Raw genomic sequence first — 24,041 nt, 5'->3', positions numbered from 1 at the left:
TGCGCTTTTTAGTTTAGCAGATATTTATAGACAATTATGTGTCAGGAAGTGATCTAAGTGCTGGGAATACCGTGTTGATCAAGACAGCCTCTTTCTTTTTTTGAGGTATAATTGACAGGCAACATTATATTAGTTTCAGGTATAAAACATGATGATTTGATATTTGCATGTATTGGGAAATGATCACCACAATGAGTCTAGTTAACGTTCATAACCATACATAGTAACAGAATTTTTTTCTTATGACGAGAACTCTTAAGATCTACTTTCTTAGCCACTTTCAAATATGCAATACAGTGTTATTAACTGTAGTCACTATGCTGTGCACTACGTTCCCATGACTTATGTATTTTATAACTGGAAGTTTATACATTTTGACTCTTTTCACCCGTTTCACCCACTGCCTCTGGTACCCACCATTCTGTTCTCTGTATTTATGAATTTTGTCTGTGTGTGTGATTCCACATATGCATGTGATCATATGGTATTTAAGACATTCTCTTGGAAGTAATGTTCTAGCACTAAATGTTGGCTGGAAAATAAATTTTATTTCATTTTTTGGTAATTGTTAGATGAGATCTGGTAAAAACAGAATTGTCCTTTGTTCAGAGATTTAATTAACTGTAATTTGGGACCACCTCCACTTATTTTATTGTTAGGTAATTGAATAACAAGGGTAGTGGAGTACTGATAAGTACTTTACACAAGGTTGTGTCAGGACCCAATAGAAGGACAGAAAAAGCCTCCTGAAAGTTGTAAGACACCATGTTTTAGTAGGACAAGTGCAAGTAGTTAAATGTGCCTGCCTGCCTAGCATGGAATCTAGTTCAGAGTAGGTGATTAATGGCATTGATTAAGGCCACTAATGAACAAATGAATGTATAGAACTCATGAGAAAAGAAGGGAAGGATGGGAAATGAGGCGGGAAGAGTTACGTACATCATGAAGGCCATCACTGTTTTCACTTTTTTACTGTTACAAATTGTACTGTAACGAATAGCCTTGTAAATATATCCCTGTTCTCATGTATGAGAGTTTCTCTAATGTAGAAACCTAGAGGTGAAATGGCTGGGACATATAGCATTTATACCTTCATCTTTACTGGTTATTACTAACTTGCTCTCCAGAAGGTTAATCAGTTTATGGTCCCACTGACAATATATAAGTTTCCATAGACTAGGGGAAGAGATTTACTGACCTATAGCTGACACAGATTAATTCAGAATATGTAAATAACTTCTGTGCCTCAAGGAAAAAAACAACCCAAATGAAAAACATGGGCAAAGAATATGAACAGGCAGTTCATAGAAGAGGAACTCAAATGCTCAAATCTATTTGTAATCAGGGAAATACAAATATAAGACGTGCTTGTTCATGTTTATCTTGATGATGCAGAAGCTTTTCAGATAGTTTGTGTTGTTATTGTTTGACAAAAAGAAGGTATGGGGGGATCTTTGAACAGGGCTACAGCTAGCTCATAACATGCCTTGGAGCGAATTAGAAAAAGGGACTCCCTCTGGACATACAGAAAAAGTCTCTTCACCAGGATTCAAGGTTTGGCAAGCACCATAGATCAGATTTCAGATGCACTTGTACCTGGCATCCTTGTGCAAGGCACAGTCTGTACAATATACATGATTCCCTACCCCTGAAGCATGTCTGTTGAGTCCTAGGTTTCCAGAAGGAACTCTAAAAATTACTGGTACATGGATGGTGTTATTGAAGGGCTTTAAGCAAGGGAGAGATGCTGTAAGTTATTTCATGTGGTTATAAGAGTATTTTGCATTTGTAGAGAACATTACAGAATTTCAAAGTACCTTCACATGTATACTCTCGTTTCATCAGCTCTAAAATCCTTAGTGGTATATAGGGTACTTGTTTTATCCTAATTTCACATATAAAAAGCTTAGATTAAAAATGTGGTTTTATTTATGCTCTACTGTTTCCAAAAGATAATAAAGGATTAAATGAGTTGCACCAAGATCTCATAGTAGATAACAAAGTCTCATAGCTATAGTTCTTCTTACTTTGTTGGTGATTTTAAAATCTTTTACTGTAAAATAAAACCAGATACAGAAAACTACATAATATAAATGCATAGATTGAGTTACAAGGCAAACATTTTGAACACTTGTAACCCACCAAGTCAAGAAATAGAACTTTTCTAGCCATCACAGAACCCCTTCAGTGTGCCCTGTCCTAAGCATTACCTTTTCCTTTCCCGTTATTCTTACTTTTATAATAATAACTTTTATTTTGGCTATACTATTTTATGGTGTACTCATGGTGCATTTCAACGTTTCCCTGTCCTCTGTATTTTCTGAAAATTGGCAACTGGAACCAGGGCCTTGATTATATCATATTAGTAAGACTGTAGCTGGTGGTCTGTTCTTTTGTCAGGAGGCATGTAATATCCTTTTACTTTTTATATACATTTTAAAGTCAACTTAATTTCTACAAATAAAGCACTTCTTTATTTGCATCTCACAAATTTTGCCCATTGAAAAATGTTTTTGGTTATATCCTGTAGATCTCTGTTGATCTGCAGTAGAGTCCAGCCAACTCTTTCCGTAAAGCTCTAGATAGTAAATATTTTGGGATTTGCAGGCCATTTGGGCTCTGTTGCAGCTCCTTAGCTCTGCCATGTTATGGTGAAAGCAGCCCTAGACAATACATAAACAAATGGTGTGGTTCTTATAACTTTATTTACAAGAACAGAGGGCAGTCCAGATTTGGCCCATAGACCATTGGTTTACCAACTCCTGATCTGTGGGTTTTGCCTCTATCCTTCTCTTTTCCTTACAGTTTTTCTGTTAAAGAACCTGGGCTGTTTGACATGCATACTCTCCCATAATCTGGGTTTGTCAGTTACTCACGGTGCATTTCAACATGTCTCCCTGTCCTCTGTATTTTCTGCAAATTGGCAGCTGGAACCAGCTACTTGATGAGATGCAATTGGATCATGTTAGTAAGACTATAGCTGGTAGTCTATTCTTTCATCAGGCAACATATAATGTCTGGTTACCTCTCTGTGTGATCTTAGTAGCATTGATGCTTAATGCCTAGCTTTGACTAGTGGTTTTAACCTTTGTTGTCATTGTTGTTCTGATCTATGATTCTAGTCTACTTCCTTTGAACTGCAGCACTGTAGAGCTTTGGTTCATATATTGTTCCCAGGACCTGTTAGTGCTGACTTCCCCCTTTGACTTTCACTCAAGAAAGCACAGTAGAATGGGCGTAGGTGAGAATGGTGATATATTATGGGGAATATTAATTTTATATTAAAATATGACCTGCCAACTTTGATGCTTTGTTGTTAGAAACAAATTACTTACTACACACTGTACAACCAACCTGAGCAAACCAGCTGTAAATCACTGTCCTAGACTGTGTTGCTTAGCTGCTTGATTACAGTGCTTTTTTTTTTTAATGCTCTGTATTCCTCCAAAACTTTAAATGACATTTTTATTACTAGGGAATCTGGGTAGTATACAAAGCCCGAGAGCCAGAGGAGTTGGCAGTTGCTGTGGGTGCAACTTCATGTTATTTACAAAGGGCATAGTACACATGAAGGCATGATAGCTGTCTTCTTTATTGAAGTCCCAAGTTTTGGAGTCTGTTGTTTGTAATACTGGGCCACACTCTATCATTTACATAGTTAACTACAACTTAGTTATAAAATATTTCCCCAGTGATAACAATAAATAAATCTCACTGTAGCTCTTAAAACTACAGCAGTAGCTATCTTGCTGCTTGACTGCTGAGTGGCAGAGTGGCATATATATTTGCGAGGCTTATTCTTTCCATTATTTATTTTATGGTGTATATGTATTTGGTGACTCCTTAAAAGGTAACAATTCTAGACAACATTTAATGTTATATCTGCGTCAATTTCTAAGAACACCCAAACAGTTTTTGTATCCATTTCCTATTTATTTTCCCAGGCTTTGGACCTAGTGATTTTATGTACATAGTTTCTGGCAAGAGTACAGACAGATTCCATTACAGAGCAAATGTGTATTTGAGTAGCAGTGAGTGAATGCATTACTTTGAGCAAAAGTACAGTTTATGATTGGTGTTTTCTGTAAAGCAGTTATGCATAATATTTGCTCATAGTTAAAACACTTTGGCGTATTTTTCAAGTCTCAGAAGGTCTTATGTATACTGGTCCCTTGTGAAAATATTGATTTAATACTACTTGCTGATCTCCAGTGGCAGAATAGAATTGGTAAAATGCCTATATCTGATACCTAGTGGGAAAATTATGTTGATGGAGTATGAAATTGTTTGTGTTTCTTGAAGGGAAAGACACAACTCCTTTTTCTCTCATCTAAAAATACTTCCTAAAGCTAATGTAAAATAATCTTTAGCTTACATTTTAAAATAGTATATTAAGTTATGTATTCGGATGGCATACGGAAAGTACTCTAGATTGTTTCTTACTAAAGTGAATCTAAGAATCCATGTAGCAGGTTTGGTCAGTGACCGTAGAGGTATGACTACAGTTTCGCCAGACTTCGTGATGATATAAAATCATAGTAATAAATTCACAGAGGTCAAAGAGATCTGATGAATTTAAAAATGAGACAACCAGAGGAATGCTAATGAAAGACAAGGGCCTTTTTCAGAGCTAAGGAAGCAAATGAAGTCAAATTTATGTTCACATGGCTTAATTAGCTTCTCTTTGGACCATCCTGCCATTGATATTTGTTGAGTGTCCCTAAAGGTGTGAAGTATATTACAACAAAGTTAGGATAATAGTTTTACAGGCTTCTGTAATTATTAGTATTATAGGTAGTTAAAAATGGGAAAATATCTTAAGAAACTGACACAAGGACCCATAGCAAATTGTGAGGAAAAAAATGTTTTTCTGCTTTTTAGCTATCAGTTTTGGGGTTTTTTGTTTGTTTGTTTGTTTGTTTTCTGATAGAACTTATGTTGTCTTCCAATTTCAATGTCAATTTAGTTTCTTCGGTAAAATATGAGAGACGTGCTGAAAACTGAAACCCCAGTTGCCGTATTTTAAGCTTATCTGCTTTTATACATAAGTTTAAAAAAAAAAAGCTGAGCAAAGTGTTTTCTACAATCATGAGATTCAGGGACAGTTAAGATACTGTTCTTTGAAATGCTCTATAAATCTCCTTTGTTACAAAGGACCATAGTTCCTTGCTTAGTAATACCAATGAATCATTCATCCTTTTAAACCCAACTAAATTATAAATGGCTGTCTTCTCTCAGTGCCAGAGAAGGATAGTGGATAGTTTATGTGAAGATGGAGCCTGTCCAGTGATCATTTTATCCCCCCCACTTCCACAAATTTGTGGCACTTATTTTGATGTGTGGTGATTGATAACCTCTCTAAAAGAGGTACCTTCAGCCAGTTTATCTGAGAGGCAATTTTTCCAAATATTCTCTTTCTTAGCATCTTCCAGTCTGAATGTTACTCTAGAAATTTAGAAAAAAACCTTCAACATTCCATATACCAAATTGGTCATCTGCTAGTTCGGCAGCCATAAGGCTAAAAGCCTAAGAACTTTTGTCATTTGGTTTGATCAGAACTCTTTTGGCAAGATTCTTGTACAATTTATGCTTTAAGAGAAGTGAAGACAATTCATTCAGAGCCAAAGTTAGGATCTGTAGCCTGTGATTTTTTAAATCTGATGCTTCGCTTATTAAGCCATATCAACCTGTTTCTTACAGCATTGTTGTCAACGTTTTCAATGTTTCAAAAGAATACATTCTTCCTTCTTCCTACATTGAATCAAATGAATTGCAGTTCTTTTTTCTTTGTTGGAATTAATGTAGCTTTTAAATACAGTTTTTAAAGACTGTAAATAGTAATTTTTCTTTTCTTAAAGGTCATGATTATTTTTAAAATATTTTATTAGCTGTTTATGTGTTATCACAGCAGTAACCCAGGTAATAAAATAGACCAACTGTTTATTTTTAAATTCATTGTACCAGTGTTTTTATGGGGAGAAGAAAAAGAACCCATATTTTAAAACACTGAGATGTGTAAGAAAAATTAAAATTTTATTTATTGTTCTTATACTAAAATAATATAACTTTCAGTAAAAATACTATGAATGTATATAATTATACTTTTTCTTTAAACATTAAATGTAATGAATATAAATGAATATTAATATAATTATAGACTATCTGTGTCAAAGAAGCATGTTTTGGTTTGGGGGGAAAGGATAAAAAAGTAAATTGCATATTACTCCAGCATTTTCTAGTTTGCTCATTCATTTACTAGGCGTCTGTTGTGTGCTGGACTCAAGGGATCCAAAACATCATAAGATGCTCACAGTCTTGAACTGAGACGGACAGACGTTTATAGCCATCGTGATGAATGTAATGAGAGACGTGTACGAGGCACTGAGGAGGATTGCAGAGGGAGGAGATAGAACCTCGGCTGGTGGTACAGGAGGTGCGGGAGGCTGAGAAAGCTTCCTGCAGGATGAGCTGTTTGAAATATGTGTAGGCATTCCATGTGGAATGGAGTTGGGAATGGATGTTCCTGACAGAAGTAATAACATGAGCAAGGTATTGAGGTCTGAGAAAGCATGGAAACTGCAAATGGTTCCTGAAAACACGATATTAGTAATGGCAGTGCCTGCAACCTGTGAGAAAGCCCTGGATTAGGGGGGTGTGTGTGTGTGTGTGTGTGTGTGTGTGTGTGTGTGTTGATGTGAGAGAGATGGGAATGGGAGAAGGAGGAGGGAGGGAAGGAAGGAGAGACAGAGATAGAAAATATGAAAAAAGTACCCCTTCTCCTGGTAAGCAGTAGATCAGGAGAGGCTGAAGGGGTTAGGGAATTCAAAGATAAGAGAAAGCTAAATCAAGTGTTTTGCCACTTTGGGAGATGCTGGTATATCCTGAAAAAAAAAAAGGTAGGAAAATTATTTGAATCAGAGTATTAGGAATTGTAATGCTTGTTTCCATTTTCTCTAAAGATACCAATTAAAATATACAAATCTGCGAGGATATAGGAAACGACCAGCGGTTAGTGCAAAAGCAAAATTTAGGGATTTGAGGAGATTAAGTAACTCTCTGCATCTCTTGCTATTTCACACGCTTCCTTTGTTGAACCTTTTCAAGTTTCTGGCCTCAAAAGGTTAAAATGTTCTAGGGCTTAGGCCTCTGAGCTTTTCTCTTCTTAGGTAGCTTCATCTGGTTCCATGGTTTTAAATATCATCGATATACTGATGACTTCCAAATTTATGTCTCTTCCTCTGCCTCTTCTATGAATCTAGACTCATATTTAACTGTCTACTTGACATCTCCACTGAGATCTAAATGGCATCTCAAATTGCCATGTCCAAAAAGAACTCTTTCTGTTTTGTAAATAAGTTCATTTGTACCATTTTTTTTTTTTAGATTCTGCATGTAAGCCATATCATATGATATTTGTCTTTTTCTGTCTAACTTACTTCACTCAGTATGACAATCTCTAGGTCCATCCATGTTGCTGCAAATGGCATTATTTCATTATTTTTAATGGCTGAGTAATATTCCACTGTATGTATGTACCACATCTTCTTCATCTATTCACCTGTCCATGGACATTTAGGTTGCTTCCATGTCCTGGCTATTGTAAACAGTGCTGCAATGAACATTGGGGTGCATGTATCCTTTCAGACCATCTTTTTCTCCGGATATATGCCCAGTAGTGGGATTGCAGGATCATATGGTAGCTCTGTTTTTAGTTTTTTAAGAAACCTCCATACTGTTCTCCACAGTGGCTGTACCAATTTACATTCCCACCAACAGTGTCGGAGGGTTCCCTTCTCTCCACACCTTCTCCAGCATTTATTGTTTGTAGATTTTTTGTTGATGGCCATTCTGACTGGTGTGAGGTGATATCTCATTGTAGTTTTGATTTGCATTTGTCTAATAATTAGTGACGTTGAACATCTTTTCCTGTGCCTCTTGGCCATCTGTATGTCTTCTTTGGAGAAATGTCTATTTAGGTCTTCTGCCCTTTTTTTGGTTGGGTTGTTTTTATGATATTAAGCCACATGAGCTGCTTGTAAATTTTGGAGACTAATCCCTTGTTGGTCGCATCATTTGCAAATATTTTCTCCCATTCTGTGGGTTATCTTTTCGTTTTGTTTATGGTTTCCTTTGCTGTGCAAAAACTTTTGAGTTTAGAGAATGAACTGATGGTTACCAGAGGGGGATGGGTCGGGGGGGAGCAATAGTTAGGGAGTTTGGGATTGACATGTACACACTGCTATATTTAAAATGGATAACCCACAAGGATCTACTGTACAGCACAGGGAACTCTGCTCAATATTTTTCTTATTTTTAAAAAATTTTTGTTTTATATTGGAGTATAGTTGATTAACAATGTTGTGTTAGTTTCAAGTGTACAGCAAAGTGATTCAGTTATACATATACATGTATCTATTCTTTTTCAAATTCTTTTCCCATTGAACTCTGCTCAATATTATATAACAACCTAAATGGGAAAATAATTTGAAAAAGAATAGATACATGTTAAAAAAAAAAAAAAAAAAAGAATTCTGTATTTGTCCCCTAAACGGCTCCTACTTTCAGTAAATGGCAACTCTATTCCTTCTGAGGCTCAGGCCAAAAACCTTGGAGATAGTTATCTCTCTCTATCTATCTATCTATACTTTATTTTTTAGAACAATTTTAGATTTACAGAAAAATTGAGCAGATAGTACAGAGCTTTTGCTTATAAGCTTCAGTCCAGCACAGTGTTTATTAGTTGTTACTATTGTCTTGTCTTAGTATGGTACATTTGTTACAAATAATGAACCAATATTGATATATTATTGTTAAGTAAAGTCCATAGTTTACATTAGGATTCACTCTTTTTATTGTACAATTCTATTGATTTTAACAAGTGCATAATGTCATGTATCCACCATTACACACAGAATAGATTTCCCGCCCTAAAAATCCCCTGTGCTCCATATATTCATCCCTTTGCCCCGACCCTGAACTGCTGGCAGCCACTGAACTTTTAACTTTCTCTGTAGTTTTGCGTTTTCCAGAATGGTATATTTGAAATCATACGGTATGTAGCCTTTTCAGATTGGCTTCTTTCACTTAGCAGTACACATCCTCGCTACCATGGTACTGTTAGTTTTTTGAATTTTAGCTATTGTAATTCATGCATAGTAGTATCTCATTTTTTTTTTTTAATTTGCAATTTCCTAATGACCTATGATGTTGAGAATTTTTTCATATGGTTATGTGCCATCTGTGTATCTTCTTTGATGACGTATCTGTTTGGATCCTTTGCCTATTTTTTATTTGGGCTGTTTGTTTTCTTTTTGTTGAATTTTGAGAATTCTTTATGTATTTTGGATACAAGTCCTTTATCAGATATGTGTTTGGCAAATATTTCCTCCCAGTCTGTGGCTTCTCTTTTCATTCTTTTAATAGAGTCTTTGGGGGAAGAGAAGGTTTTAATTTTAATAGAGTGCAACTTAATTATTTCTCTTACAGATCATGCTTTAGGTGTTGTATCTAAAGGCTCATCATCAAACCCAAAGTCATCTAGATTTTTTCCTATGTTGTCTTCTAAAAGTTTTATGATTCTGTGTTTTACATTTAGTTCTATGTTCCATTTTGAGTTTAATTTTTGTGAAAGATGTAAGATGTGTGTCTAGATTCATTTTTTTGCATGTTAATGTCAGTTGTCCAGCACCATTTGTTGACAAGACAGTTTCTCCATTGAGTTGCTTTTGCTCCTTTGTCAAAGATCAGTTGACTGTATTTATGTGGGTCAGTTCTGGGCCCTCTATTCTAATTCATTAACCTATTTGTCCGTTCCTTCACCAATACCACATGGTCTTAATTACTGTAGCTTTATAGTTAAGTCTTGAAGACAGGTAATGTCAGTCCTCTCACTTTGTTCTTTTCGGTATTGTGTTGGCTATTCTAGGTCTTTTGCCTTTTCATATAAACTTTAGAATCAGTTTGTCAGTATCTACAAAATAACTTTCTAGGGTTTTGGTTGGGATTTTGCTTAATTTATAGATCACAATGGGAAGAATTGTCATGTTAACAGTATTGAGCCTTCCTCTCCAGGAATATGGACTATTTCTCCATTTATTTAGATCTCCTGTGACTTCTTTCATCAGAGTTTTATGGTTTTCCTTATACAGATCCTGTACATATTTTTGTTAGGTTTATACCTAAGTACTTCCCTTTTTTGATGCTAATGTAAATGGTGTTATGTTTTTCATTTGAAATTCCAATTGTTCATTGCTGGTATGTAGGAAAACAATTGACTTTCATATATTAACCTTGCTATGTCTCTTATTGGTTTTAGCCCACCCAGTTCTCAGACCTCCAAATTAATTTGTTAACAAATTCTGTCAGTTCTCCCTTAAAAGTATATCCAAAATCTGACCATTTCTCACCACTTCTGCAATACTCTATCACTTTGGTGTAAGCTACTATCATCTCGCCCTCTGTACTATTGCATCCTGAGAAGTGGGCTTCCTTTAATAACACTTACAGCATTTGTCACTACTCAATATACTATATATGGGTTATTTGTTTGTTTGTTTGTTTTTTGTTTACTCTCTTCTTCCCCCACTTCCTCCATGGAAACAGGAACTTTGTTCTATTCGTTGCTATTTCCCCTGTGCCTAGCCTGGTACCTGGTATTTGGGGTTAAATATGTATTTGTCGTATGAGTGAACTCACTCGGACTACTCAGTTCCTGCAACAGAGACTTGCTAAATAATATCTTAAAGAACATAAGGTTGCTACAAGCAACCTTCCAAGAGTTTCTAAAAAATTAGAATGTCTGCAAAATTCATCACTACTTCCCACACTTTACACTGTAACTCTAACAGGTATGCATCGGAGGAGAGAACAATCACAGATCTGGAGAGTCACTCTGCCAATGCTATGAATAGTCTCCTTACCTTTTAGTTAAATTCGTTTTCATCCATATCTTCCCCTCCTCAACACGCCCACCCCCACTTCAACCCTTACTTTTCCTTAGTGCCTTGGAAAAAGGACTTGTATTAATGGTGCAGTAAAGGGTTAATAGAACTGAGTTCCTTCTTTAGAACATTTTTAAGGTTATGAAATCTAATTCTGAAATGCTACATATTTTTTGAAGGATGCTCCATTATTATTTCCCTGTAATCAAAAATATTCCTCTCTCCAAAAGTGTATTGTTTATTACAAATTCATTAAATGATCATTATTTTATATGAGGCCTGAAGTCTAATAACTAGTAAAACGATTTGTCATTTGGCTTCCCTGCATATCAGGACGTGTGTCCTCATACTACCTCTGCTGGAAATCTGTTTCTGGTGAAACCCCCAATTCTGGCAGCTTCTTTCAACTGACATAGCATTTTTTTCTTACCCTCAGAAAAAAGCTTGCAGTTTATTTTAGAATGGCTTCCCACTGGGGTGAATAGCCACACAGGCACTTAATTGTTCAGTAAACCCCCCTGGGCTTTTAGCTGCCTTGATTTTTTACGAGGAAGGCATTGGCATGATTCCTAAGGAGGTGGTCTGTTATTCTTGAAACTTTCTTCAGGACTGAGCCTGTGGATGAGTAAGGCACCGTGGGCACCAATTTAATTTTGCATTGTGTTTTAGAGTTGCATTATTGCGTGTCGTTTCAATGTATCATAATGAGGCAGATCAGGGAGTTAATGTCTTTTATTGATGAAGCTACAGTGTGTATCAGTTTGGCTACATTGAAGAGGACAGGAGGAGATATTGCTTTCTGTGGATTGAAATTAATAATAATTTGAACCCATGATGCATTCTAGTTTGACAACATTGAGGTTAAAATTAATGTTGTCTTCAACTTTCTTGTCCTCTGTGCAAATCTCCAGAGATTACTTAGTCTCTATTGTAGGATTGTTACCAAAAAAATGAATGCTAAGGTTTATGGAAAGCATTTGAATAGCTTGGAGAAAGGGCAGTAGCCAAATAATGTTCCCTATGTGTTTGTCTCAGGCACATTCTCAAGTTAGCTTTGTTAAACTTGGGAGCCACTCTGTTTTCAGTAACTGAGCTCCTCTCTGAACAATTACAAGAAAGAAAAACCTGTTATAAACATCAAATTCTGTTACTGTTGATCAACAACTATGATTATTACTGATTTATCTCTTTCTTTAGATGGGATTTTTTCCCTTGAAGTATAATGAACTCAGAACCTGAAATTTTTATTATTAATACATAGGTTATGTTTTACATATGTGGATTACTATCACATATGAACCATAAAGGGTTTTATTATCTAAATTATTATTTTAGATTTGTGCGATGAAACATCTCTACAATATTTTTGCAAAGAACTGAGCTTTTAAAAAATATGCATATAAGGAAACTTTGTTCTGTGGTTTCTAAATTAAGATTTCAAACTGTAAGCTTGTTAGAGGTTAAGTGAGACTGTAGTATTTTAGTGATGCTTCAGTGTCCTCAGCATCTTTACAATCATGTGTGATTTTTAAAATAGAACTTTGGAACCTGTTGTTGTTATATTGAGATTGTGCAATCTGTTGACTTAAAGGCAAAGTAAACATTTTTAGGAGTTTATTAGTATCCCATAAAGGAAACAAACAGGACAGATCTCAAATGGGCAAAGATGATGGCATTACTTTAAACATATGTTAAAAATTGACTAGAAGAGATCCTGAACAAGAATCTTTGTAAGACTTCCCAAGTGTGCTTTGGGTAACAGAGGCAGATAAACTATTTTATTCTGTTACTACTGTGAAGATTCATTGGTAATTTTCCCCCACACGCTACCAAGTAGGATAAACAGAGCTCTGAGACTGGGAACTTCCATTTCATTTTGACAGTGATTTCCCGCAACTCCGAAAACAATACCCCCTTTACAACTCTGAGCTAATTTTCAAATGTTAGCATTTCCCACATGGGTGTTTTGAGTAAGTCTGAAAATGTTTTGCTATTTATATCAAAGAACTCTGGAAACAAATATGAATGAGATGGAAATTTCTATCCTAAATTTTAGTATATGGTCTAGAGTTCCCACACAGTTTACATTAGGAAAACAACCATGAACACGCACACATGTATGTATGTACATTTCTGATTTAAACCATGTCATATCTTGAGAAAAAGAAAATACGTAAAAGTTGTCTTAATAGGTTTTATTTCCCTTTCCGTCTGTGCCCCGTCTTCGTCATACTCTGCCAGTTAGGGATATTTAAAGAAACTTATTTTTAAGTTATGTGTATTACAGTGGCTTCAGAGTGTTACTTTCCATCAGTGCTGTGTAATAAGGTTTCTGATTAATATTTATGGTTGCTTTATCTCTTTCTAAAGTAAACCTCTGATATGAAAAGTAATCTAGCTAATTGTCATACAATTCAACATAGGTGGAAATTATTTTTTAAGGGGAAGGTAGTGGTTACACTACCTTTGCAAGAATGCAAATCTGGTATAGATAATACCAGATTATACCAGATATATAGATTATATAATAATCTATATAATACCAGATATATAGATTATATAATATAGATTATATAATAATACCAGATATATATATATATATATATATATATATATATATATATCTGGTATATAGATATATATAGATCTATATATATCTATATATCTATACTATATATCTATACCAGATATATATATATAATAATACCAGATATATAGATTATATAATATAGATTATATAATAATCTATATAATACCAGATATATAGATTATATAATAATACTGTATTCAGTGACTACTTGACAGTTTGCAAAGCCTTTTCCTGTATGTCACCTCATTGATTCTTAAAATAATCCTATTTGTAGACATAGAGGTGTACTATCTTCAGATTACAGCACCATTTGTTAAAAAGACTTTCTCCATTGAATTGCCTTTGTAGCTTTGTCAAAAATCAACTGATCACACTTATAGCATATTAAGAAGTAATACTTAATGACAATATTAACACAAAGGATGGGGCTATATTGAAGCAAGGAAATGATATCAGAGACTAACTTGGAGAAATGAATAGTACCAGAAATATTAAATATGTAGGTTAATATATTTTTTATCCTGTTTCTGCTTAACTTTTTAAAAAGACATAAGATTGTATAAAGCAATAACATAACACTGTATTGAGTTTATAATATATATGACAATAATAGCACAAAGGAGGAAGAAAGGAATGAAAGTTATACTGGAGTGTCTATATTTGTTTTAGAATTGAATTAGTATTAATCTGAGGTAAATTGTGATAAATTAAGATACATTATAGTGATCTCTAGAACCACCACTAAGAAACTCGAAAAAGTACAGTTGACCTTTGAACAATGCAGGGGTTAGAGGTGCCAATCCTCTGCACAGTTGAAAATCCAAGTGTAACTTTACAGTTGACCCTCTGTATCTGCAGTTCTGCATCCGCAGATTTAACCAACCAGGGATCATGTAGTACTATAGTACATATTTACTGAAAAAAAATCTACGTATAATTGGACCTGCATAGTTCAAATGTGTGTTGTTCAGGGGTCAACACAAATTAAAATTAAAATGGTACACTAGAAAACATCAATTTATTACAAAAGAAGGTGGTAAAGGAGGAACAGAGGAACAAAAAAGACATGTGATATATAGAAAACAAACAGCAAAATGGCAGATATAAATCCAACAATATCAGTATTAATTTTAAATGTGAATGGATTAAACACTCCAATCAAGGGACAGAAATTATAAGACTGGATATAAAAACAAGATCCAACTACATGCTGTCTGTAAAAGAGACACTTTACATTCAGAGACAACAATTTTGGAAAAGTCTCAGCTGTTTATTCTATACTGCTATAGTCTGAATGTATCCCCTGTGTTTCATATGTTGAAATCCTAAGCCCTGAAAAATGATAGTATTAGGAGGTGGGACCTTTGGAGGTGCTTAAGCCATGATGGTGGAGCCCTCATAAATGGAATGAGTGCCTTAAAAAAAGACCTCACAAAAAAAAAAAAAAAAAAAAAAAAAAAAAAAAAAAAAAGACCTCACATTTCAGATAGCTCTGAGAAACTGCTCCAAAGAGGTAGGGGGGAAGGTCAGTATATATGTGATTTTTGTGAAGGGGGAGTACCTGCAATTAAGCACATATTTTTTGCAGAAGGTTTCTGCTAGTCACGAGGAGCAGACATCACCATGAAGGATTTTAGTGCTTTTCTAGATATGAGGAGATACAAGAATTGGGCTCATAAAATCAGCTCCTGAAAGTATCTAACTATCGGAAGACCTGTTCTGCTAGTTTTTCCCAGAGCACAGAGTGCCTCATTTCTGCTCTCCACACTGAACTCCTTTCAGGGGGTGTTGAAAGTCAGACATCACCATGAAGGATTTTAGTGCTTTTCTAGATATGAGGAGATACAAGAATTGGGCTCATAAAATCAGCTCCTGAAAGTATCTAACTATCGGAAGACCTGTTCTGCTAGTTTTTCCCAGAGCACAGAGTGCCTCATTTCTGCTCTCCACACTGAACTCCTTTCAGGGGGTGTTGAAAGTCAGCAGCTGCAGTAGCACATGATTTAATCCTTGTAGAGATGGATGGCAAGTGCTAATGGCAAGTGCCAATTTGTAGTTGACAGTGCCCACAGCCTAATCCCAGAAATCTGTGAATATGTTATGGCAAAAGAGATTTTGCAGATGAGATTAAGTTAAGGATCTTGTGATTGGGAGATTTCCCTGGATTATCTGGGTAGGCCTTATTAAAAAAAAAAGAGAGAGAGACCTTACAGAGATCCCTTGCCCCTTTTACCATGTGAGGACATGGTAAGAAGGTGCTGGCTATGAGCCATGAAGAGGGCCTCCACCAGAATGAGACCATGCTGGTGCCTTGATCTGGGACTTCCCAGCCTCCAGAACCCTGAGAAATAAATATCTGTTGTTTATAAGCTGCCTGGTCTGTGGTATTTTGTTATAGCAGCCTGAACGGACTAAGACACACACCATTCTCTCCTTATTTTCCTCTGTAATTCTATTTACACATATGTTAAACTGATATTGCATCAAAGGCCTCTGATGTTTTATTTAAAGAAAAAAATTTCTCTTTGTACTTCAGTTAAGTTTCTTGTGACCTATTTTCAAGTTCACTAAATCCTTTCTTCTGCTGTGTCTAATCTACCATTAAGCCTAGTCAATACTTTGAAAATACATTTTTAAATTCTAGAATGTTCATTTTCTTTAGAATTTTCATTTTTTTGCTTATATTTTTCATCTTGTCACCCATTTTGTCTGTTTTTTTCCTCAATACTATAACATTTATTATAGTTATTTTAGAGTCTTTACTAATTCCAACATCTGTTTTTCAACAGCCTCAGCTTTCTGACAGTCATCTTGTATTGACTTTTTGCTCTTGATCATTAGATATATTTTCCTGCTTCTTCACGTAGCTTAGAGTTTTTCACTGGATGCTGGACATTGTGTATGAAAAAGAGACTGATGTTGATAGACGGATGTCGATTCTACTCTCCGCCTCCAAAGAGCTCATCCTTTCCTCTATCTGGCAGGTAGAGTTAGTGTCTAATTTAGTCAATCAAATCAGAAGTCAAGAGGAATCATGGCTGAATTGCAGCTTTAGTTATCTCAGTTCTCTTCTTGGTTTCAAATGTCTTCAGAATGGGATCAGCCCTCTCTCTTCAGCAGGGCTTAGTGATTAGGGCTTGCTTGCCATTTTCCAGTCCCTTCCCCAGCTTCTCATGCTGTTGCTTAAACACAGCAAAAGTCCCATGAGTGAGACTTGGTGAACTGGAGAGATTGGTGTCTTTTTTTTTTTTTTTTTTTATAAACAAGAGAAATTTATTTCTTACAGTTCTGAAAGCTAGGAAGTCCAAGATTAGGGTGCTGGCAGATTTGGTATCTGGTGAGGGCCCACTTCCTGGTTCACAGATGGCCATCTTTTTTTCTTTTATTCATTTATTTATGTATGTATGTATGTATGTATGTATGTATGTATGTATGTATGTATGTATTATTTTTAGCTGTGTTGGGTCTTCGTTTCTGTGCAAGGGCTTCCTCTAGTTGCGGCGAGCGGGGGCCACTCTTCATTGCGGTGCGCGGGCCTCTCACTATCGCGGCCTCTCTTGTTGCGGAGCACAGGCTCCAGACGCGCAGGCTCAGTAGTTGTGGCTCACGGGCCCAGTTGCTCCGCGGCATGTGGGATCTTCCCAGACCAGGGCTCGAACCCGTGTCCCCTGCATTGGCAGGCAGACTCTCAACCACTGTGCCACCAGGGAAGCCCGAGATTGGTGTCTTTTAAGATTCCATTCCACCACGCCAGTTCATGTGCCATTTTTACAAGTAGTGCTGTTTTCTCCTGGTCCCAGTGAAGTCGCTTGCGTATGACTGGCTTACTCCTCCAGCCACTGTGGCCAGACTTAGCAGTTGCCCTCAGGGATGGAAGTGGCTGTGTCTTGGTCTCTACTTTACCCTGGAAGGGCTCATTGCTCATTGGAATTTAGTTCCTTTAAACTTCTTTGTGTTTACCTCTCTTTTATGGCATTAAAGAAAAATGGCATATTGTTAAGCAAATCAGGTGTTTTCTCTTTATTATCATAGGAATGCTGGTCTTTTGAGATCTTTTATATCCTCATTAGAAGTGGAACCTCCTTCTGTGCTGACTTTTGAATAAATAATATTGAAAAAAAAAAAAAGGAACACTGCCTTGGTGATCATATCTTACCATTTTTATCCTTAACCTTTTTTTTTAAATAAATAAATTTATTTATTTTTATTTTTGGCTGCATTGGGTCTTCGTTGCCGTGTGCGGGCTTTCTCTAGTTGCGGCGAGCGGGAGCTACTCTTAGTTGTGGTGTGCGGGCTTCTCATTGCGGTGGCTTCTCTTGTTGCGGAGCACGGGCTCTAGGCGTGCAGGCTTCAGTAGTCGTGGCATGTGGGCTCAGTAGTTGTGGCTCGAAGGCTCTAGAGCGCAGGCTCGGTAGTTGTGGCACACGGGCTTAGTTGCTCCGCGGCATGTGGGATCTTCCCAGACCAGGGCTCGAACCCATGTCCCCTGCATTGGCAGGAGGATTCTTAACCACTGTGCCACCAGGGAAGCCCCCTTAACCTTTTTCGTAATGTAGAGTAGGGGTCAGCAAACCTTTTCTTAAAGGGCTAGATAGTAAATATGTTGGGCTTTGCAGACAGAGTGGCAAAATCGAGGCTATTATGTAGGTACTTATATGACCATTCAAAATGTACCATTTAAAGATGTAGTAAAGATTATTCTTAGCTCATGAGCCATAGAAAACAGGTGACCATAGTTTGCCAAGCCCTGGTATAGAGACAAATGATAAAACAATTTGACTGTTTTGATGAACAAAAAGCAAGCAAATATCAGATACTTTTAAGAAATTAAATTCTAAGGAGTTCTTTGGTACACCATCTACCACTGTCATCCACAGTAATAAGTACCAAAAATGATGATCCTGAGCTGTCGAGACAAGTTTAACTTTTATTTAGTGTAATTGAATTGCATAATAAATTTTAGAAAAATGTTTGTCAGAAATATTTTAAAGTTTATATGCCTGAAGAGTTAGTTATAGCCATATGGAAACCTTCATTCAAAAAGCCTCATTCAGGGACTTCCCTGGTGGTCCAGTGGGTAAGACTTCACCCTCCCAATGCAGGGGGCCTGGGTTCGATCCCTGGTCGGGGAACTAGATCTCGCATGCGTGCCGCAACTAAGAGTCCACATGCCGCAACTAAAGATCCCGCATGCCACAACTAAGACCCGGCACAGACAAAATAAATGAAGTAAATAAATAAATATTATAAGAAAAAAAAAAGCCGCATTCATTCTACCCAAGTATTCTACTACATATTGAGCATTAACAACTTTTTTAAAAAAGCTTTGACCCTCAAAATGGGTACAATCCAGTGGAAAACAGACACTTAGATGTAAATATAAATACAAGGTAGTGATTGCAGTAATGTAGGTTTGCACAAGGTGCCTCTGTAGGGTTGGGGAAAGGTGGCAGGGAAGACTTCAGAGAGAAGATGATGCTTTGCTGACTCTTGAAAAGGAATTAAGATTTTGTCAGGTAAACATTTTATTTATCCAGTATTACCAGTATTACCATATTGTTGAATTGACTCTTTCAAGGTCATTTTAGAAATGGTTTGACTATGAGGAAACAAACTTAGAAACTCATTCTCTCCTTATCTGATTACATACCTGTGAAATTTAAATGATAGTAGGTAAGCAGCTTTTTGTGACTGTTTTAAGAAACCAGTTATCACTCTGTAACATATGCAGTGACTAAATGATAGTTTAGCAAGAACAATTTAATTTCAGCTTTTCTAGAAGTTTATTGCTGTTTTAAATCACTTTTAAAATCTTGTCTCCACCACAGGTTTTTAAAAAAGCATTATAATTACTATAGGAATAATATTTCAAAGCAGAGACTTTACCTTTTAGATACTTTATAGATTCAGTAGCTAGTAGGATGGGTGAAGAATCACAAGAATTTTTACTTAGGGTTGGGAGTAGAATTTAAGGGAACAAATCAGACTTTTGTTAAAGAGAATATAGTGTTGAGTTATTTATGTATTCAGTTGTAGCATGTTAATATGCTAGTAAATCTTTTTCCAATTCCTGGAAAATTGGTTAGCTTCATGAAAAAACAACTGATCATTTTTTATTTGCCTTTTTAAGAAAGCTCCTCTGGAGATTATATTTTACTGAATTATTGAATACAGGTTTTATTGAGTAGGTAATAAGGATTTTTAGTTTGTGGTAAACAAAAGCTAATAGTGCTTTGAAGACCTAGATATTGGATTTAGTAGATTATTTTCCACAGCAAGCAAACTGAAATCCTTTATAACATTGATGTTTGATATATAATTTTACAAAAAAGTTTTTTCTCTCTATATTTTTCTTTTAGCCTTTATTAAGTAACAGAATACATATTGAGAGCCGTAAAAATATCTATATTCATATCTAATAATTCTGATACCTGGAAAGACCCAACAGAATTATTTAAAAAGAAACAACTACATGCAGAAAGATGATTATTACAGCTTATCTTTATTAGCACCCTCCTCCTCACAAAAAACCTGAAAGAACTTTACAGCAATAGGGGAATGATTGGATAAATTAGGAGGCGATAGAATATTATATAGCCATATAAAGGTTGTAATTATTAACACCAGTAGAAACATGGGGAAATGTTTATTATAGTCTATTTTCAAAAAAACAAACCTGAATACCAAATTGTTCCACTGTAAGATACCAAGTTGGAAAATTGGAAAAATGAGTAACCGGGATCTTTAGCTAATTTAGATGCACTAAGTACTGTTAGTGTCCCATTCTGTTGGTTCCTAAATGCAGTTTTGATTCTCTCAGGTATGATGCTCAGGAGAGATGTGTGAATACAAAAGAGAAGGACTGAAAGTCAGTAGATAGCTCTTATTTGCAAGATTTTCTGTATAAGAAGACAACTTTAAATGTTTATATTTGAGCCTTATTACATTTCCTGAGTCTGCATTATGGATATAATGTTATTGCCTACCTCTTCTCCAAGATTTTACAGTATTTGATCTTATTATTAATTGAGTGATTGTGAATGCTAAATGTGTTGTGACTTTATTTTCAGGATAAGGGAGATCTTGAAGGCATCTCGAAAATTGCAAGGTGATCCAGATTTGCCGATGTCTTTTACTTTGGCCATAGTGGAGTCTGACTCCACAATAGTCTATTACAAACTTACTGATGGATTTATGCTGCCAGATCCTCAGGTCAGTTTGGGGGCAACTATCAGTAAACATTGAAAAAAGAAAGTTATGACATGATTTTAAGTGTGAATCAATCCTTTCACAGAACCATCACTTCTTTTGCAATATGAACATTCAAGAAAAAAAAGACTTGGTTTTTCATACCTCAGAAATGGCTATGTTCTGTTCAAAGTAACATGTTCCTAGCTGTTTTCACAAAAATAATTTGACTTCCCTACTCTACAGAAAACTTCATAGTTTCCCAGAGTACTTCATGAAGTCATGATGCATTTAATGATTTGATGAGTAACTGGGATGGAATGTAAAGGCTTATAATAGTTTTAAGAACACTTAAACACTTCTTTAAGGAAATGTTAAATTGGTTGACATTTTGACAGGAGCAATTTAATAAATAAATGTGTTTTATATGATTTCTTTACATACATTGTTGGCATAATTGGGATAATCACATTACATATCTTCCTAGTTTTGCTTTTAAATTACATTATCTATTGGGGAAAAGGTCCATCCTTATCTTTTTTTTTTTTTTTTTATGTTGCAGAATATTTCCCTTAGAAGATGACACCTATACTTCCCGATGCTTGCTTTATTCACACCAGATTGGATTGAGACCCATCAGCCTGATTCATCTTTTATCTCAGAGATAGTCAGGGTTGACTTAGCTGGTCCCATTCCATAAGTTTTCTTTTTGAAGAATAAAACTTTCCCAGATAGAAGAATTTATTTTATTCAAAAATATAGGGTAGTTGTTCTAGAACTTTCTCATCTGGAGACAGTTTAATTATAGTTGTATACAAGTTTATGCCTAGGGTGTGTTCAGAAGGGTAGAACATTGTTGAGACTGCCACCTCTTTCCCTTACTCAACCCTCTCAGTGCCTTTTGGTCACTACAGCTAGCCTGGAATGGCATTTCAGGTACACCTTGACACCTGGAGAGTTTACTTGAGTCTGCTTTTTCATCCCCAATAGAAAGTATTCTTTCAATTGGTTTTTTCATGTTGCAATTACTGTCACTTCCCTCTTTGGTTGACTTTAAATCAAAACTAAAAATATGCTCACCCAGAGTGTAAAATTACATGTCTAGATTAATAGGGACCAGAGAATTGCTACCTACAAGAGTACTGGGTCTTTTTTTCCCATTCTTATTACCACCACCTGTACTGTATCATAGCTAGAATATTACAAGAGAGATAGTAGGGGACAGTGTTAACCTTAAAAACATCTTTCTTAAGTAAACCCAGTTTTTCCACTTTTGTTAATACCTCCCAATTAAGTTGCCTAAAGTATAAACAATTATATGCACAAAGATGTTTCAAGTGACATTTTGGGGCATATAATAATCCAAATTATAAATGACTTAAAAGTTTAAGGCAAGGGTCAGCAAAATTTTTCTGGAAAGGGTCAGAAAGGAAACATTTTAGGCTTTTCAAGTCATATAGACTTTCTCACAACTTCTCAGCTCTGCTGTTTGTAGGACAAAAATAACCATAGACAGTATCTAAATGAATGGATATGGCTGTATTCCAATAAAACTTATTTGCAAATACAGGGCCATAGTTTGCCAACCACTGGTCTGGGGAGATAGTCAATGAACATATATAGCTAATGAATGGTGTGTTATGTACCCATTAAAAATTAGTAATGAATATACTGAAAAACATGAGAAAATATTTAGTAACAAAAAGCAAGATACAAAAGTATATGAATGTGTATGACTATGGCTATAAATAACACACCAAGTATATAATAAAAAGATGACAAAATAAATTACTAACTGGTTATAATAGGATGGCAGGGCAGGAAATGGATGACTTTGTCTTTCTTCAATATTTTAGTTTTTCTCTATTTGTATTACTTTTATAATAAAAATGTTTTAAAATAAAAAAGTGTCCTGAGATCTATATTAGTTATCTATTGTTGCATACTAATGTTACCACAAACTTAGCAACTTAAAATAGCACACATTTAATATCTCAAATTTGGGTCCTTTGTAAGGTTGCAGTCAAGGTGTTGGCCAGGGCTGCAGTGTCATCTGAGGCTTCACTGGGGAAGGACCTGGTTTTTCACTCATGTGGTTGATAGCAGCTTTCTGTTCTCTGTGGGCACTTGTACTGAGGACTTCAGCTTAGTGGGCTATTGGTAAGAGGCCACCCTCTTTGCCACATGAGCCTTGCCAGCACAACTGGTTGTTTCCTCAAAGCCAGTGAGGGAGAGAGAGTCAGCAAGATGGACCTCCTAATATCATGTAATGTAGTCATGTACATCCTGTCATCTTTGCCATATTCTGTTGGTTAGGAGCAAGTTACGGCTAATTACGCTGGAAAACAACAATAACAAGAATGGAAAAATGACCAAAAGTAGGAAAATTACAAAATTGTATAAAGCATCATTCTTGATCTATAGTAGTTCCTGAACTCCTTTCCTTTGATATTTTTTGAATTTTACTTTTCTTCTTGATGGAAGGTCTTGGCAACTCCTTCAGACTCCCTCTGCTTCCCCAGAAAGCCTGAAGATGCACCAATTCAGAACAATATGGGTTTCTGTGACCCTAGTCAGCAATTTGCAGATCTAAGGATCCTAAAACAGTTTATGATCAGTTCTTAGCGTCTCTGCCATTTGATTCCTTTTGAGGCCTTTCATTACAGTGCTAGAAAAACAGTCCGCATTTTCAGAAAGAAATGTAAGGCTTAATGAATGTTAGATTTGTGTGTCAGATCTGGTGACCAGTGGGCCCCTATGTAACTACAAGACCAGAAGTGTCTTGACTGTGAAAGGAGCTTTCTTACAGAAATCTTTAAAACTAGGTCTTAATCTCACTGTATGTCCTGGGATGTCTACTCTTTTTCAGAATGTTCCCTGTATACTTGACCGAAGTTGTTCTGTCCAAAGCCAGCCAGATACCTGCTAGTGTGAGTAATGGTCCAGAACAGTTTGGAAATGGAGACGACCCAGCTCTGTCAGTCTCATTTTAGTGAAAAATAGGTACAGTGATTTCTTTTGTGTGATCAAGTAACTTTGTAATTGCATTTACATTTGTCTTTCTTGTTAGACTGTGGGCTCCTTAAGAACAGAACAAAGAACTGTGTCTTTAAAAAAATTTTTTAATTGAAGTATAGTTGATCTGCAGTATTATATTTTATCAGTAGTTTCAGGTGTACAACATAGTGATTCAATATTTTTATAGATTATACTCCATTTAAAGTTATTACAGCATAATGGCTATATTTCCTTGTGCTGTACATGTATCCTTGTTGCATATTTACTTTACATATTTATTTTATTAATCCCCTACCCCTGTTTTG

General features: G+C 35.8%; 1 protein-coding gene across 2 annotated transcripts in view; it reads left to right on the top strand.

Annotated features, from left to right (window-relative positions):
- The window catches only part of TSEN15 (tRNA splicing endonuclease subunit 15), a 31,948-nt gene extending 8,227 nt beyond the window's left edge, over positions 1-23,721 (top strand). Inside the window, exons 4-5 of one of the 2 annotated variants that reach the window (XM_061185630.1) lie at positions 20,601-20,742; positions 23,588-23,721. In XM_061185630.1, the coding sequence (XP_061041613.1) occupies positions 20,601-20,742; positions 23,588-23,647 (202 nt within the window). In that variant the 3' untranslated portion in view covers positions 23,648-23,721. Of the gene's footprint in view, positions 1-20,600; positions 20,743-21,280; positions 22,610-23,587 lie in introns of those variants that run through there. The other variant, XM_061185631.1, reaches the window with a different exon arrangement.
- Positions 23,722-24,041: the final 320 nt, after the last annotated feature.

This window comes from Eubalaena glacialis, chromosome 3 (genome assembly GCF_028564815.1).
Source record: "Eubalaena glacialis isolate mEubGla1 chromosome 3, mEubGla1.1.hap2.+ XY, whole genome shotgun sequence".
Taxonomy (NCBI): domain Eukaryota; kingdom Metazoa; phylum Chordata; class Mammalia; order Artiodactyla; family Balaenidae; genus Eubalaena; species Eubalaena glacialis.
Note: the sequence above shows the minus strand (reverse complement) of the source record. Positions and strands in the feature narration are given on the sequence as shown.